The 18084-nt window shown below is 46.5% G+C and overlaps 1 protein-coding gene across 2 annotated transcripts in view; it reads left to right on the top strand.

Moving 5' to 3' along the window:
* Positions 1-18084, top strand: part of LOC8026023 (DNA repair endonuclease XPF) — a 47254-nt gene that overhangs the window by 21613 nt on the left and 7557 nt on the right. For both annotated transcript variants that reach the window (XM_040212745.2, XM_040212746.2), the window contains 4 exons: positions 9616-9753; positions 13312-13449; positions 13589-13675; positions 15652-15825. In XM_040212745.2, the coding sequence (XP_040068679.1) occupies positions 9616-9753; positions 13312-13449; positions 13589-13675; positions 15652-15825 (537 nt within the window). The remainder of the gene's footprint in view (positions 1-9615; positions 9754-13311; positions 13450-13588; positions 13676-15651; positions 15826-18084) is intronic.

Below are 18084 nucleotides of genomic sequence, written 5' to 3' on the forward strand. Positions count from 1 at the left end.
GGGGCTGTACAACGTTTTGACGAGTTCGTACGTGGTTTGCAGCTCAGTGTGGAGACCGACCATATGCCCCTGGTATCTCTCTTCGGCAAGATGGAGTTAGACATGTTGCCTCCTCGCATCCAACGCCTTCGTTTAAAGCTGATGCAGTACCAATTTCGCATGCTGTATGTGCCGGGAAAACTACTGGCAACAGCAGACACACTCTCCAGAGCTCCCCAGAGAATGGGGTCTGAAGACAAGGGCAAGGACTCCCTTGACACATTTGCAATTGCAGCACTGGAAGACACGTCTGTTGACCTTCCACTCCTCCCCGAGGAAGTCCAAGCTGCGCAACAGTCTGACGGAGAGTGCTGTGCACTCAAACGCTATTGCGAGGTTGGATGGCCGACGAAGCACAAGCTGCCCGTCAATTTGTCCAAGTATTGGTCTGTCCGAGGCGAGCTGTCGCTGTGCAAAGGAATTCTCCTCAAGGGCCCGAGGCTCCTCATACCGGCCGACTTAAGACAGGCAATACTGAAGCTCATACATGAAGGTCACCAAGGAGTTGTCAAGTGCAAGGCTCGTGCTCGTGACTCTGTCTGGTGGCCAGGCATCAATGCACAGATCACTTCCCTGGTGAGCGGCTGTGAGCAATGTGCCAAGACAAGAGTGCAGCCGGCAGAACCTTTCATATCGTCCAGCTTTCCTACTCGCCCATGGGACGTCGTCGGTGCCGACCTGTTTCATTGGAAGAAGCAGGACTTCATCGTTATTGTGGACTATCACTCGAGGTACCCGGAAGTCTTGACGTTAAGCAGCACTTCGAGTGGAGCTACGATCGCGGCAATGAAGTCAGCCTTCGCTCGGCATGGTATCCCGCGATCTGTAAGAACGGATAACGGCCCGCAGTTTGCATCGGGGGATTTTGCGAAGTTTGCAAAAGATTACGGCTTCCAGCACCAAACAAGTAGCCCCAGATTCCCGCAATCTAACGGCGAAGCGGAGCGAGCTGTCCGCACCATCAAGGAACTCTTAACCAAAGCTGAGGATCCATACTTGGCACTGTTGAGCTACCGAGACACCCCCGGTGTTTCTGGAGACAGCCCCGCACAACTTCTGTTCGGGCGTCGGTTGAGGACACGGCTTCCTAGGACTCAAGATGAAAGTCTTCCGCGACCACCATCGCCCGCTCGCGTGGCAAGGAGGAATGAGTTGTATAAACGGAAACAAGCTCAGGCCTTCAACCAGCGGCATGCTGCCCGCGAGCTGCCTCTTCTTCGTCCTGGAGAAAGAGTGTGGGTACAGTCGGAACAGTGTCCGGACACGGTGCTCAGCCCAGGACAGCGTCCCCGCAGCTATCTGGTGGAAGCTGACCACAGCGGAGCGGTCCTTCAGCGCAACCGCAGGGGACTGGTTCCTTTTGCAACCCCAAGGCCGCCGGTTGAACCACCCGCAGCTGACGGTGTGCCGCCAAGCCCAATAGCGGCTCAGCAGAACATTAGTAGTGACCCAAGAGGGCCGCCTGTGTCGACAAGTCCCTATCGGACTCGCAGCGGACGAGCCGTGACCCGCCCCAGGCGTTTAGACTTGTAGCGGCGGACAGTTTGAAAACGTTGCAGTTGATGGGGTATTGTGAACAATAAGTGGGTGCGTTTCGCCGCAAGAACTATTTAGCGAAAACGCAGCCTCTAAGAAGGGGAGATGTAGTGGTCGCTATTTGTCCAGCTAGTGGCGCCCTCTTAGTGTAGAGGGGCGTGCGTGTTCTTTAGAAGAAGTAAAGGGAGTTCTTCACGAGCAGCCGTCGGTGTCGGATGTCTTTTACTGAGCTCCGCCTCACAGGGTTTGAGAGGTAGGCTCTGAATCCTACATCCACCACGCCGTCTACGTCGACGATCACAACCGACGCCATGTTCACGGATAGAAGCAGCCGGCCCGCGACCGGCATGCAACGCGCGCGAACACTTTTCCTCGACCTGCGATTGGTCTGTCGTTGCGGTTGTTTGTTTCCAACGAAGCGGAGGGACACACGCACGTGAAGGACACATGCGTGCGTCCCTCTGTCGCTATGGCAACTGAAGCCTCTCTCTTCGCTTCTCCCCGCTTCTTCGAGCAACCTCCTTGCCCCGCAAGTGCCGCTTGCGGCTCGCGCCGTTATCTAGTGTCGCACAGGGAAGCGTGCTCGCAGCGCCAGGCAGTCGGCGTGCTGTTTCAAAAATCGCACTATAACCGGTATTTCCCTTCGTACGCCTGCATTTTAAGCGGTATGTAAATACATGGTGTTCTATGGGAGGCGAACGGGTGGTTTAAAAAAGCCGCGTTATACCTGGTCCTGCACTATAAGCGATTAGGTTGTAAGTGGTCTATACTGTAATAACATTCGGAAATTTACCAAGGTCTCGGCTGTTGCACTTTGCTGCCGCGGCCGAGCAGCCACCCAAACGGGCCGCAGACGATGATGCAAAGGCCGACGGCAGCAGCCTCTGCAACGTCGTCTGCTCTCCGCTCCTTATCTGGGAAGCGGCTTTACCGCATCGCACGTGGAGAAGCCGTCGTGGCATGTCGATAGGGCGTTGGGAGCGCTAGCAGCAACGTACCGGCAGAGATGACAGAGAGAGCCTAGATTTATGAGGGGGACCAGTAAGTACGCCGGCATTTGATTGTCGCGTGGCCAGTGCGGCAAGGAAACTGGGTGGAGAGGCTGACATGTTTGCAGACGGCAAACACTTTTTAGTTTTAACTCCTTGCAGGCTGCAGCTCGTTTTGCAAACGCAGCCCACAAACCACGTGACCCCGATCGAACAGTTGCCCCCTCTGTTAAATCTAGGGTCTGTATTCGCGACTCCAGCAAAACGGACGCTGCCAAGCGGGAAAACCGGGAACCAGTCGGTCCAGGTCGCTCCGCGCCCCGCCGCGTCTCTGATGGCTTTCGCGGATTTGTGCTGTCGGCGCGGGGGCGAGCAATGTGATTTGACGAAGGTCCGAAAATTTCTTAAGTTTGCCTGAGTGTTCATTAGTATGGTGAAGCCTCAGTAGATTGTTTCTTTCCATCACGTGTTTGAAAGCCCGTTTACTTCACAACACACGATCGCATGCTTTCAATTTTTCGGATGAGGAGGAATCACGGAAAACGTTTTGATTTCTCGTCTGTCTCTAATGACATTCAAAGTGACGACTGCTTGGTAACTGATAAGTGGTTTCTTTATAAGGATGTAGAACAGTGGACTGAGGTCGACAGACGAAGTGTTTCACTGGAGGGAACACCAATGTTGCAGTCAAGTGAATGGGAAGGTTCAATAGCTGCTTTTCTTGAGTTTGGTTGTGTTAGATTAGCTTCAAGTTAATTTAGCCACTAACGCCGGCCGGTGCATTGGCTATTCATCTTGGCGGCTTTTCGCCGAAAAAGACCACATTGAAGGAGTTGGGCTAATTTCGCAATTACTTGATTCAGAAAACCTGCTCGCTGCATATGATTAACGAGGGAAATTATCTGCTTTCAAAAGGTGGGGGACGCGTCTCGCAAAGTTAGAAGCTGTCACGTCATTACAATCTATCGCGCCTCCAATATTTATATTATAACCCCTGTCAAAGCCAGCAGCAATATACGTCTACATTGCTCTGGTTGACCGGCCACAAAAAATACTCATTTTATCCGTTCAGGATTCGAAGTCAAGCTCAATGCAGAGAGGTCTGAGTGAATCTCCGATGAAGACTCTCCTCAGTTTGTCCGCATTCGTCTCCGTTCTACTGGCTAGAACCATTTGGCTAAGTTTAAGGGGGGACGCGGGTTTTAAAACAGTAAAAAATCGCGAAAAAAACGTTTTTGAGAAAATTGTTTTTTTGAAGCCTTCATACTCTAAACTGCCTCTATGCAAAAGATCTATGCCGAAAACTATCTCAAAGCACGATAAAAACGACTTTATCATGAGCCGCGCTACTCCGGAGCGATGCACGAGCGTCGAAATGAGGCTGCACTTCGCGCAATCGCGATTCCGAAACTGCTCCACGAATCGCCGCCATTTTGATATCATTTAAAAGCTTGTTTTGCGCCCTTTCTTTTGCCACCACTCAAGATGACGTCAGCGCGGCGCAGCCGATGCTGTCGCCGTTTTCCCGCGGCACGATCTCGAGCCGCTCATTGGCTGAAGCGCGCGCTCCCGAGAATGCGTCGCGGCTATTGGCTACTCTCCCTCCGTTTCTTTTTCCCGGCGCTTTCCACTCACACGCACCGGTCTCCGTCGCGAGCTCTGTCGTCTGCTCTTGTGTCTCCGCATGGTTTCGTTTTTCTGCTATTGGAGCGTTTTTCAAGATCGTCAAGCTTTGTTTTTGTAGATGTCTTGCTCGTCTGAGTAAGTTTTTCTGTCGTTGTTGTTCACGCACTAGTGTACACGTTTTCTGCGAACTTTCTTTCCGCATTTCTGTCACGCTGCACGTGGCGAAACGTGGTTACTGCGAGGAGCTGTGCTTTGTTTGAGAGCCTCGCAAGCAGCATGCGCGGAGATCATCGCTTGAAGTTGCGGACCCGTCAAGCGTACGGCAAGAAGCGCAAACGTGCTTGGAACAAGGGAGTGAAGGAGCCGATCGACAGTGCGCTGCATTCGTCGGAGCTGCGTGGGGATGACTCCGTCGATGACCCCGTCGACACCAACCCCGTCACAGCCGATCTCGAAGCTACGCCAAGTACGTCGGGCTTCGATGGAAACCGGATTGACACCACGTACTACACTGCGGAAGAGGAGTCCGAAGCTTTGAAAGAAGCTGAAGAAAAAAAGCGCCATTTGGCGTCGCAGTCTGCGAGTCAGCGGAAGTTCGACCTGCTCAACGTCGATTCGGAGAGAACTGAAGTTGACGGCGGAACGGAGTTCATCATTGTGAGCATGCAAGTACTGAACGATTTTTTTTCGCGTACGAACTGCAAGGGGTGTGGTGCAAACACTGTGACCCTTGAGAAACGCGGGTCCGACTACGGCTTGGCGCACAGACTGGTACTAGTGTGCTCAACGTGTGAGGTGCGTGAGCAGTGCTTTTCATCGCCAAGGGTGGCCGGCGCCAACAAGATCACACCTTTCGAGGTGAACATAAGGGCGATGCAGGCAATGCAAAGCATCGGGAAGGGGTCGGCTGCCCTCACCGACTTTTGGGCGTGCATGAATGTGTCTCACCGGGGCCTCCATCACAAAACTTTCAATGGCCATATGGACAAAATGTTGCAAGCTGCTGAGGCAGCTGCTGCAGCCAGTGAAAATGAAAGTGCTGCAGTAATCAGGAGTCTTTACAAAGACTTCCTGAACCCTCCAGGTAACATTGATGTTATCTTCGACGGGACCTGGAAAACTCGGGGCCATGACTCGCACATCGGTGTGGGATGCATAATTGAACTCTACACCGGCCTCGTGATTGACCACGAGGTGGTATCGAACTTTTGCTTGGGGTGCACGGTGGGGCCAAAGCCTGACAAGGAGAACTTTGAGGAGTGGCAAGAGAGGCACAAGTGCCAGAAGAACAGCGACTGTAAGGCAGGCCGGATGGAAGTTGAAGAAGCCCTAGCCATGTTTCGTCGGTCCCTCGCCAAGCACGAGCTGAGGTACACGACCATCCTGTCAGACGGTGACAGCCGTACCTTTCATGCCCTGACGGAGGAGGAAGTGTATGGCTATGTGACCGTGCAGAAGAAAGACTGCCTAAATCATGTACAAAAAAGGATGGGGACAGCTTTGCGCACTCTTGTGGAGAAAAAGAAGGCCCAAGGGAATCCCCTTGGAGGAAGAGGTCGGCTAACACAAGACAAAATGAAAAAAATAACCAACTATTATGGCTATGCCCTCAGAGGTCACAAACACGACGTGCCAGGAATGAAGAGGGCGGTGCAGGCTACGCTTCTGCACATGACCTCAACAGATTCTGCACCTGACCACAGCCTGTGCCCACAGGGTGCAGAGTCCTGGTGTGGCTTCAACCGCGCCCTCTCCGAGGGCAAAAAGCCACCTGCGCACAGGAACAGCCTGCCGACTGATGTCCGTGTGGCTTTGGAGCCAATATTTGCCCGGCTGAGCGACGAATCCTTACTGCAGCGCTGCAGTGACGGAAAGACTCAGAATGCAAGCGAGTCTTTACATTCTGTGATTTGGAGCCTTTCACCGAAGACTCAGCATGCTTCCCTGTTCAGCGTGCGGAGGGCAGTGGCAGAGGCAGTTTCCCGGTACAATCAAGGCGTGATGAAGACGAACAAGATTGTCACAGAGAGTCTTGGCTTCGCTCCTGGACATTGCCTTACCCGCAGGAGTCACGAGAAGGACCAACATCGGCTTCACAGGGCCAACAAGGTCCACTCAGAGAGTGAGAAGACTGTGAGGAGACTGGCCAAGAGGCACACAAGGGACAAAGACCAGGACTACAGCCCTGGACTGCTTTGAGATCTCATAAGGTGTTCGTGAACTTCGGGTGCCTGTATCTCTGTTCGTGTTTTCTTGAATATAACCACCACCTTACGGGCTTTTTCTCAGGTTTGCCTTGGGCGGTCAAAACAATTTTGGTATCATTTGATTCAGGATGGATAGAACTGTGCAGTGATGCTATTTTCCATTTATTATATGTTATGTAATGAACACAATTAATTATTTCTTGAAATTAATAGCAGGCCGATTTTGCAGCTTCTGAACATACATGTTTTTATACATATGTCACCACTAATGTTGGTCTAAAATAGCATCACCGCACAAAGCACACCTTGGTGAACACATTTCTATAAATATTTCTGAAACTTTATGAAAACTTTTGCACTAATTACCCGTAACAAAGGGCCCAATTACATTTGACAAATTTGTTATAATTCAAGTTCCACTAGAGCTATCCGAAATCTAATTACATATTTGAAATCAGCAAGAAAACCCATGCTTACATGGTGAATATGATGAAGATCCTAGCATAAATAAAAAAAATGGCTCAAGAACCCACATGTCCCCTTAAGTAGTATCTCTCTGTCTGTCAAATATACTTTTATTCAGCAGTTCACCTAATAGTTAGTTAACTAAGTTCATATTTCAACCCGAAGAATATACTAATATCGCTTTAGTGGGACCCCCCTCACCCAATACTATGTAATATAATACATAATCCGCATATTCGTCAAAATGACTTCTCGATTGCTACTAAAACCTGAATTGAAATACGAGTATCAGCTACTTAGTGAAGCGCCAGTGAGTTGACATGCTCCTTGGCTCAAGAAGCGCTTGCTTAATTTTCGTAATTTTCCTGCAGCCTGTGTTCTTGACCGAGCACACGACTGGAGCTGTTTCTTGAAACGCGGACAGGCACGAAAGCTCAATTTCGCGGACAGATAAGTCGCATGGTTGAGGCATGCGAGTTAGCTAAAAATTACTCTCGATGGAACAATTTTGTAGCCCTCGCTCCTATCCTTAGTTGATCAAAACTAATTAGAGTCTATTACCGTTTCTCCGGAGCCTATAGTTTCGGTTTTGATCGAAGTTTCCGAAACGAAAGTTTGACATGAAAAGAACAAAAAACACCGGCAAAACAAAACTATGCTCGGCAAGTTTATGCGCACCGGCTACACTTAACTGTCTCAGTTCAAATATCCATAAAATTGGGCATTCAACAAAAGAAAATTTGTTAAATTGAATGCGTTACCCATTTAGGCGGCGCGGCCGAGCCGACGCGACCTGGACTCAGCTGCCATGTTTGTTTGGTGGTGGCGCCCCCTATAGGTCGCTGGAGTCGCGAATACTGACGAACAACGAGCTTGAGCGTGAACTTGGTGCCGTGCGTGCTTCTTTGTTTGCTTCGTGTTCCGTGTTGGCGTCGCTGGTCGGTGGAGTCGCTCTTGCGTGAAAATCTAACTTCACTCGAGCACCGGTTCGGTGCATAATCGCCATTCAACGATGGAGAGTCCTGCACTGCCGGCACCTCGATGGTGAAGACAAAGGCAATCTCTTTGAAACAAAAGCGTGCCATCCTCGACGAAGTGCGCCTAAATGTAAAGAATGGCGTCCAATGCCGGCGTCTTACCGTTGCAGCTGTCGACACAGACACTGCTCACAGGATCTGTTCTTGATCGGAGCTTCTTGCAGTTGGCGAGAAGTGGCTCCAATCTAGCAGAGAGCTTGTGCAGCGAAGCCTCGACAGCTTTCTGCAGGCACGATAGACATGTGCCCGTTACTGCCCGTGTTTTTTTTTTCCGTTTAACTTTTATGAGTTCAGATATAACGAAAAAGTGGATATAGTGAAGTGATTTCTGATTCCCTTTGACTTCGTTATAACCAGTCTCGACAGTACACCTGATATAGAGAATGGTGAACTCTGCCTTCCTTAACTCTTTGATGTCGAATTAAAGTTGCATTGATATCATTTTAATATTCTTGTAAGTGTTCTAAAGCCATATCAGGAACAATCATCTATCACAAATGTCTCCAACAACACTATGTATCGTTGAATGCTTTAAAGTTTTTGTAAAGCTATTTTTCTGGTCCTAGCCAAATAAAGTGAAGGGTTTATTGTAATCTTCCACAAAGATAAACTTAGGCAATGATTGTGCAGTTCTAAATTTTCAGCATGCAGTGTTGTAGGAGTGAAGAGTTGAGATATAAGTTCCCAGTTTTGGAAGAAAATGGTGTTTTAGCAGATGGAGAGTGATAGAAAGATGGAATTTTAAAATGTCCCAAACACACAGTATAATGTGTGACACAGTTAGACAACATAATTTAAATTCTAACAAAAAATAAAAGGGAAAAATTTGTCATATGGTTGTTTGTGCTAACTGTGTCTCCTACTCTATACACCTCTTGGCATAGAATTACACCCCCCAGGCTGAAACAACCCGTTTGTTTGGTCTACTAAATTAGTGGCAGAGCAAAATGAGCCAACCTTTTAAACCCTTCTTAGACTTCCTTCTTAAAAAAGACACTGACACCCCCAAAAATATTTTTTTTTTGCCAGGAAATTTTTTTTATGGTGTTGGAAGACTACCCAATCAATATTTGGCTACGGTGTCACACATATTTTTAATAAAGTAAAAAAAAAACACAATAGCTCGACACTGAAGCCGAAACTGAACTGAGGGCAAAGAAGAAATATAGAGGAGGAGAGAGTTGCCGCAAATCACATTGTCGTGCAACTTTTTTTTTTAATTTTTTTTTTCAATCGATGTACAATTTGCAGTTTCTAGTAGCCACAAAGAAATGGGTATTATATTTTTTACTATTTTTAATATTGAGACTGCGCCTTTTACGACCTACAACTTGTTTGTTTGGTGGTTGTGTCTAAACCGTAGAGAACAACACATCACCACGGAGAAGAGAGTGAGTGCGACTCAAACCGGCCAGTTATCGATCAGCGGTTTTCGGGCAGAAAGAAAACAAATTTCAAGCCGCAAATTGTGTTCTGGCTAGTTGGGCTCTGATATGCCATGTACAAATAAAAACCTTGGCGAGCTTAAATATCCTGGCAGTGTCCTTTTAGGGTTTATGAAGAAGCTAAAGTATCTTAAGCAACCTCTTCACATTCCACTGCAAGGGGACACAAAGTGTGGGCATGAACCACAAAATACTTGCTTTGCTGCTGGATTGTTGTGTCACTGACTCAAGAGCATTTGTCAATGAATGAACGCAATGTTCCGGCGAACAGATGTATCAAGCTACCCGGGCAAAGGAGGTGCTCCGGGTATACTTCCTGATGTACGAGGACTCCGTGGACGAGCAGCGCTACCTGACCGCCTTGCGCAGGGAGAAGGATGCCTTTGAGTTTCTCATCAGGGAGAAAAACGTGAGTGAGAAAGATTCAAAATGACGCAAGTTAAATGAACTACGAATTACGAAACAACCCTTTTATGTCGTCCGGCTAGCACCCATTTTTAAAAATGGTTGCTTTCAGAGCGTTCGTCAGAGTGAGGTACCGCAGTCGCCGATGACTTAAAGGGGTAGTGCAACGATTGAAATGTTGAAAGAATTTGCAGTTTGTATTTTTTATATTGTTTATTTAGGCACAAGTGGCAAAAAATGCGTTACCTTGCCCCGAAAAACTGCTATTCCGCCGCATAATTGCAAAGAAAAGGCTCGAGGTACACCTAAGCACTTCTTATGAGTAGAGCCCTGCATATCCGCGGATTATCTGTGGATATCCGCAGATATCCGCAGTAAACTGGTGGATGCGGAAAAAAATTAGACGGATTTTGGTGGATTGCAGACCGGATGCGGATGTCAGGGGCTGCGGATGCAGATATCTGCGGATCTGGATCTAAATTTTTGCACGGTGGCATTCAGTTCGTCGACTGACGTTTCATCTACACATCGTTTTGTCGACGTGCGACGTTTAATCTTTATGCTTCCCGTGTTCATTTCATAGAAAAACCTGAGACGTTTCGTCGCACACAACCCTGCTGTTTTTGTAACAAACTTTTTGCATCTCGCCTGGATTACAGGGGGGAGGGGGACATGGTTTGGTTAAGCACGCCTTAGTGAATCGCGCGCTAGCTTTTAGCGCTTAGTGAAGAAATACGTTGTCGACAAAACGTCGCAGGGGCATGTGCCTCCAAAACATACAGCGTCGACGAACCGTGTGTCCATGAAATGTATATCCGTGAAAAGTTGTCCACGAGACGTATTTCCACAAAACACGTTTCGAAGAAACAATAGGGATCCTGAGAGAGATCTGATTCTTACCGAAGATCGCTTCAGGTAGTGCATTTCATCTCGTCAAAAGTGCTATCTATAGAAAAAGTAAAAGTAGAGAATGCAGGGCATCAATCGCCCCGAGAATGCTAGTTCTTTGGCAGGGAAAGAGCGGAAAACTTTTTCCAGGCAAAGAAAACCTCAAACGAACAAGTCACAAGAAAGTAGAAGAAACCTCCACCTCTTCACAGAGAGTGGTGTGGTCATGATACCAAAAACAAAAGAAGTGCTTCGACAGCGAGCGCGACCCTGTAACGCCACGGTTTGCAAAGTTTCAGAATCAGCGGCGCACGCACATAGGCAGCCCTTAAATTGCCTGTTTCTTTTTTGTATGCTTAGAGTTCTAGCCAAGAAAGTCTGGTAGCTCATATTCGTCCGGTTAAGCCTCATAGATCTCCCTGGCTCTCGGGTTGTGGTGTTGCTTGAGGATTCTGGTTTTAACAAACCCAGGGATGCATTTGCAGTCTTGGATATATAAGGTGAGGTGTCCCGCCGGAGATGATTTTAGTGAAAGGGCGTGTTCACATTGTCTAATGTTGACACATTGGCCAGATTGACCCACATACACTTTTCCAGAGGAGAGCGGCATCTCATAAACGACCCCTGTACTGCAGGTGACACACTTGTGCGTGTGCTGAATCCTGCATTGGTCTTGTAGATGCCTCTCAGAATTGACCTTGGGACACAGCCTCTTGAGTTTTTCCGAGGCAGATATAGCTACATTGACTCTGAACCTGGAGGCTACCCTCTTCAAGTTGTGTGTTATTCTGTGGATGTAGGGAACAACAGCAGGCCAGTTTTTCCAAACAGGTCGTTCTTGAGCTCTGTTGGAAGCTGCCAAACTTTCAGCAACATCAAACACTATAGAACTGGGATACCCAGAGTCAACTAGCCTTTGCACTTGTGCCTCGAAGCTTCTCTGTGCTGAGTGTTCACAAGATTTCTTCAGGGATGTGTTCAGGCAGCTTTTTACCATCCCTCTTTTGAATGACTTATAATGGGCTGAGTCATATGATAGAAGCCTTTTTTTGGGCTGTGGGTTATACATCCAACAGGTGGAATTGCTTTGAAATAGAAGCTGCAAATCTAGAAATTGGAGCATGCTGTTTTTTAGCAACTCGTCTGTAAACTTCAATCCTTGAGCCCTTTCGAGAAATGTACTGCATATATCATTGATCTCCTGCGTTTCACCTTGCCCAGGCTGATCGTTCAACAGAACTAGATAACCATCTACATATCTAAAGGCACGTGAAACCTTGCTGTTTGAGAGGTTCATGGCAATGTTCCAGTCACATTGGAAAAAAAAAAAAAAAATGTTGCATAAAACGGGAGCTACACAGGATCCTGTGCAAGTTCCCTTTTCTGTTTGTAAGCATTCCTGTTGAATGTGACCATTGCGCAAGCAAGGTAGAACCTCAGGAGTTCTATGAAAGACTCCACCGGTAGGTGGAGTCTTTTATAGAAGTTTTTCTAGTCTAAAAAGGCCAATTGATAGTACAGTCTAAGCTCATTACAACAGGCCTTGTTACAACAGGCATTTGGATAGTATAACATACCGATTTGTGAAGTTCGGTTGGTTTTCCTCTACGTACCATTAACTCAACTTCATATCTGTATACAACATACTCTTCTTGCAACAGACCAAAATCTTGTTCAAAATCAAGGTCTGTTATAATGAGCTTAGACTGTAGTGCTTTGTCCTGTCCTGTTCTTCTACTTGTCCGTGTCTTTTGCGCTCTTGTCCTCTCTGATGTGAGGTGTGATATCTGTGTTTTACCAATATAAGCATTCCATTGTTGAAAAGCACACGTGTTACAGAGGCTAACTCTCCGATGAACGGAAAATAGGCAATGTCAGTTAAAGTGCGCTAAATTTCAGAAGAAATAGCCGTGTGTGTGGGGCACACTTCGTATATTCTGAATTTTTCTTTTATTTGTCGTTCAATTTGACATGGCCGTGGAAGTTTCAACGTTTACCTATATGCCTTCCGCTCGCACATTGTAGTTTCAAGAAATTGAGTTCTAAAATATTTTCCCCACATTATGCCAACCTGTTTCTTTTTTAAAGAAAAACTAATTGGCCAGATTTTGATGTGTCATATTGCGCTATATGTAAATTAGTTAGGAAAATAAAATCATTTGCATGGATCCTTTGAAAATTCCTACTTTTCCCGTTGTCAGGAAAGAGTTCAATTTGAGCAATTTTCGGGGGTTTACTTTTTTCCACATACTATTCATAATTTGTCAGGACTCACATTGACAAATAGAAAAGACACGGCCATGGGAATTCTTCATTGTCTCCAACCTCTTCATTTCTCTGCTTCATAATGCACTTTAAAGGCTCTATGCTAGTGCTATACTCTGTTCCACCTTACGATGTACCGCAGGAAAGGCTACAAGCGCGAGCTCCTTGCTCTAGGGCACATCTCGGCGGCCCAAGCTCTCGTGCATTAAGGGCAACTGCCAACGCTATGAGCTTGCGCTTCTAGCCTTCTCTGTGGTACAACATAAGGTGAAATGGAGTATAGTACCCAGGTGTCGAAATCGTCGCCTGCACTAGAGACGCAAGTGGGCATAGGCTGCACGCCGTTCCAAAGTTCGTTCTGATTCGTCCTTCTCTAACCGGTAGCGCTGGGATGGTGACGCCTTTGCAGGTAATGGTCGTACCAGAAGAACAAGACGGTAAGGGGGACTACCACCCAGACCTCGTGGATGAGCTGAGTCTCTCCAACGAAACGGTCAGCTCTCGAAAAGCGGGGGGAGCTCCCGTCAAGCCGTCAGGATCCCGGAAGGTAGATGATGTTTCTTCCACCGTGACAGTAAACTTCTTCGTCTATGCATTAGTCGAAATTTTTATTTTTGTGCTATCAAGCAAACGACATAGGTGCTAATGTGCGGGTATTCAGAGTCGGCCAACTCGGTCTCTCGTAGGTCATCGTGGATCTCCGTGAGTTTCGCAGCGACCTGCCGTCCCTGATCCATCGACGTGGGATCAGCGTCCAGCCTGTTACAATAGAGGTGGGTTCGGGTTTTGTCACAAGAACCACCATTTTTGTCTCACCTTTATGGTGCAATTTTGGGGCAGGGGCACTATGAAAGCTGTGTTTCTTGGTGACTTATTCATGTTACAACCTCAAGAGAGGTAAGCAGCACAGCAAAACAAGTTAAGAAAAGGTGTCTCAAAATACTTTGTTATGCGTGCGAACGAATTCCCGCAAAACCAGTTAGCTTCAACCTTCCCTTGCTTCCTCCATTCTTTGTTTGTGATTGGAGTCCAAGACTCCGAGTTTGTCGCAGACAGTCCTAAGCCATGTGCTGCGCTGCCGTTTTGCAATGTTGTTGGTCTGAATATCACCTCAACACCTCCTAGCAATCCTGCAAGAAGTCGACAGCAGTGGCTTTTAAACATGCTTTTGCGGAATTATTGAATGCGCTAGAAAAGCATATGTTTCGAAACTAGGAGCATCGGCTAGCTCACTGTCAATGGTGGATTCAAAGGAATGCGCTGGATGTCCTGACCCCCCCCCCCCGTCCCCCTTGGATTCTGCATGTGTAAAATGTTTGGCAACTTGGCGTGTTGCGAAATTCGCAAGATTGTTTAAGGAACATTTAGACAGAACTTTGTCGTAATATTTGACGTGTGTTCTTCTTTGTTGATACTAAAGAAGACTGCATTGATTTTTGAAACACCTAAATGACATGGAGTTGGTCCTTAAACATATGATACGCTGACCAACACCTGACCACCCTCCCCCGCCCCTGGAAATACCTGCGTCCACCCCTGCTCGCGGTTGTTGCCTTTGCTGTCCTGTCGGCTGGAAGGCGCCTGGAATCAAGTCGTAGTGCCAACGATTGCAAATTGTTTCTGCCGGGTAGAGGAGAAAATGCCGGTGTGGCCCAGTATGACCATCTGCGTTGCATGTTACCATAGCACTCCATGTCACATGCCTCACCTGCCGATGCGTCTGCATATAATACTTCATTAGCTCTCCATTAGTCTATTCCAATGAGTAGCGCAAGTTCGGCTGCTTCTTGCACAAGGCTTGCGATGATATCACAATGCCGAGCTCTTATTGGCTGATTGAAAAAAATGGTGGGTAGACCTTAAGACATCTAGCATTGAGGTCTACCTACTTTTTATCCAATCAAAGCCAATCGGAGCTCGGCGTTGTTCTGATGTCACTGCAACTCCTTCGCAAAAAGCAGACGACTTGCTCTTCATATAGAGTTGCCAGTAAAGAGAAATGGTGCACAAAGTTTCTTACATTATACACAACTCATATTTTGTAATAATAATAATTTGTTTTGCGTTACTAGGGTCTCAGACCAGTTCTCACGTCAATAATCTAAGTTAAAAAAAAATTATAAGTGAATATTTAGATTTTTTAAGTAGGATGTGTAGGGGCAAAAATATCCTGTATGTAGCATGTTAGCATAAATTAAGAGAAGCATGTTACTTTATTCCAAACTTTATCCTTTTTATGTGATGGCTGGCAGGTTTTGCACTTCTTTTTTCTTTCCATAAACTTCTAAAATGGGAACTCGGAATGCCGTAACGCAAAATACTGGCATCCGGCGATCGGTATTTGTGTTTAGAATAGTTTTGTACAGACCACCGTGGTAGAGACAAGTCCGGCTGGTTTTGCATTTAACCACAAATTAGCACAGAGGTAGAATGTTGAGCTCACAATCGTGGGGTCGCGGGTTCGATTCCCATTAGGTCATGTTTAGAATTTCATTCTTTCTTTTCAGTTTACCACTTTTTTGTACAGATTATACTCAGAAGCACGTGCCACACATTTCGTAACGGTTTCTGTGGCGTTCTGTCACGTTTTCCTCAAGGATCCCAACCCTTGAACACAATCTGCGTTAAAGGAGTTAGAATTGCATTGTAGCGTCCCTTTAACAAATAGAATATTGTGGAACTCGAAACACTTTTTCCAGACCAAGCATACTAGTGAGCTTGGGGATTTGTCCCATCTGCGTCTTTGCAGGTGGGCGACTACATCCTGACTCCTGACATCTGCGTCGAGCGGAAGAGCCTGAACGACCTCATCGGATCGCTGAACAGTGGGCGCCTGTACAACCAGGCGCAGTCCATGTGCCGCTACTACAAGCGACCTGTGCTGCTGATCGAGTTCAGCCAGAACCAGCCCTTCTGTCTGCAGGTTAGTTGCAGTAGACATCTGTCCCAAATCACATTACTGGTCCAGTGTATACAATCTATGACGTATTGATGCGGGTGTCGTAGTGCGTCCAGATTCGAGTACTTCCAATGGCTCGATCGGGGTTATATGGTGTGTGATTGCATGCAAGAAGGAGAATAAAACGTCAATCGTCTGCAGGTGTCTCTGAGCATGGCTCAGCCTTTCCGCCTGCTAGCCTCTTTGCAACGTGGCAAGGGAAGCATGTGCATGAGCAACAAATCTGCACAAGAGATGTCTGCCATTAAATTGCAAATGCTCTCCATGGTTTGAGTTGCTCCCTCTCTTAAGTCTAGGCTCTCTAGGGACCCACCTTACAGCCAGTGTTGCCTCCTGCATGCTCTGCTAAGCTTGATGCGAGTGAGATACACGCTTGTTTCATTGTTGTCCACCTCTGTGCCGTCCGTAAGTGGAAGGGAGACCAACGTTTGCTTTGTGACCAAGCCACAATTTTTTTTTTTTTTTTACAAACAACGCATTAGTAGATTAGAAATGCCTTATTGCATTTTATACGAAACATTAGGTTTCTTTTTGCTATGCAATTCCAGGTCAATTCAAATGGGAATTTGAAAGGTGGGGTTGCAAATGTTCTGTTAATGGCTGATCATGTGGCTGAGTGTAAAACAACTTCTGGCATCATCAAAACAAAAAACATGTTTCTAAACTTTTTCCTTACAATGGGAAAACTGCCCATTTTTGGAGGGTTTTTGTATTCTTGTTTTTCCCGAAAAACATTTGCTTCTAACATTTCTTGCAGTATATCAAAATGTAGCACATTAAATGCTCTTTTTAATTATAGAAGCATAAAATATAGTCAAACCTATTATATCGAACTTGGTCAATTCAAACTATTCCTTGTATTGAACTATTTCTGAACACACCAGTAGCTGCAATGAAAGTGCATAGTGAAAAATGTGGTTATATCGAAAGGAAGTTGCTGCATCTCCCGACGGATTGAACTGCCAAGAGTGCCGTTTTGCTCTGCAATCTAGCTTTTTTTCTTCCGGGCAGTCGCGTCGACTGCCCAGAAGAAAACAAGATTCTTTTTTGCGGAGGGAGGGGGGGAGGGTGAGCCAATGAGACTTTGAAAAACGAAGAAGCAGCCACTGAATAGCCGCGTGGTGCGTCCCTCATAATGTACTATGCCGAGAGCATGTGCTCCGTGCTCCCGGCTGAGTTCGGCGCTACTGCGCAAATATAGAAGGCAACGGCCTCAGCATTTCGGAGTCCGTCGATAGCATGGAAAAATGTGTTATCGCAAATGCAATGAAGTAGAAAAAACAGCAAAGATGCAAGTCTATTTCATTGTGTAATATGTCAGCTGAAGGTGATTTTTTGAGAGTAAAAATCTTTTCTGGATGTGTTGTGCTTGTTTGTTGTAAAATTCATTAGAACTTTCATATTGAATTACCTGCTATATCGAACTGGTAGATGTTTTTTTGGTGGTTCATTATAAGCGGGTTTGACTGTTGGGATGTAATAAATTGTGCAAAATTTAATTTCTTAAAGGGTAACTGCAAAGAAAAAAAAGTTTTTTTTAAGCAGCCTAATTGGGTCAAGCATGTCAAGAAACAATTTTTCCGTGAGAGAAAAAAAATTTTACAGCAATATTTATTGCGTGAGACCGATTTTAGTTTGCGGCTATTTCGTCCGTTTTGAATCGCGCGCCACGAAGTTGGTATTCCGTGACGTTGAATACCAATCGGCTGCTATACTTCTCATTGGCTAAGAGTTTGATTGACAGCTTAGATCTTGGTTGTTAAACCTTTGTTATATGTTGCAATTTTCTTTTGAAAGGCATATTTTTACGTTTAAAGAATAATCCATGTGATGAGAGTTATTAATCTTTACAAAATGTTTACAAGACGGGCACTTCCGTTTGGATCCATACCTTAACAAACAAAAGCTTCGTTTTTTCATGGCCGCCGAAGTCTCTGCTCCTGCCTGTCTCGCCTACCTCGACTAATCGTTTCGCCGAAACGACAAGTGTTTCGTGCTGACCCAGGTGCTTGAGTGAGACTTCTTGAAGTGAAGTAGTGTGTTTAGCAGCTGTCGCAGGTGTTAGTGATAGGAAGCAACGTGGGGTTTTGACTTTCATAGCGCGGTTCTTTCGTTTTCCTCTTTGCTGGCTTAGCGTGCTTTTTTGTTTGTTTGCTTGCGCGTGCAAATACCGACTTTTCGGAGATGTCAGATGAGTGATCCCGACAGCGAGCCTTCCAGCAG

The sequence above is a fragment of the Ixodes scapularis genome, unplaced genomic scaffold (genome assembly GCF_016920785.2).
Source record: "Ixodes scapularis isolate PalLabHiFi unplaced genomic scaffold, ASM1692078v2 PGA_scaffold12__126_contigs__length_90152505, whole genome shotgun sequence".
Lineage (NCBI taxonomy): Eukaryota > Metazoa > Arthropoda > Arachnida > Ixodida > Ixodidae > Ixodes > Ixodes scapularis.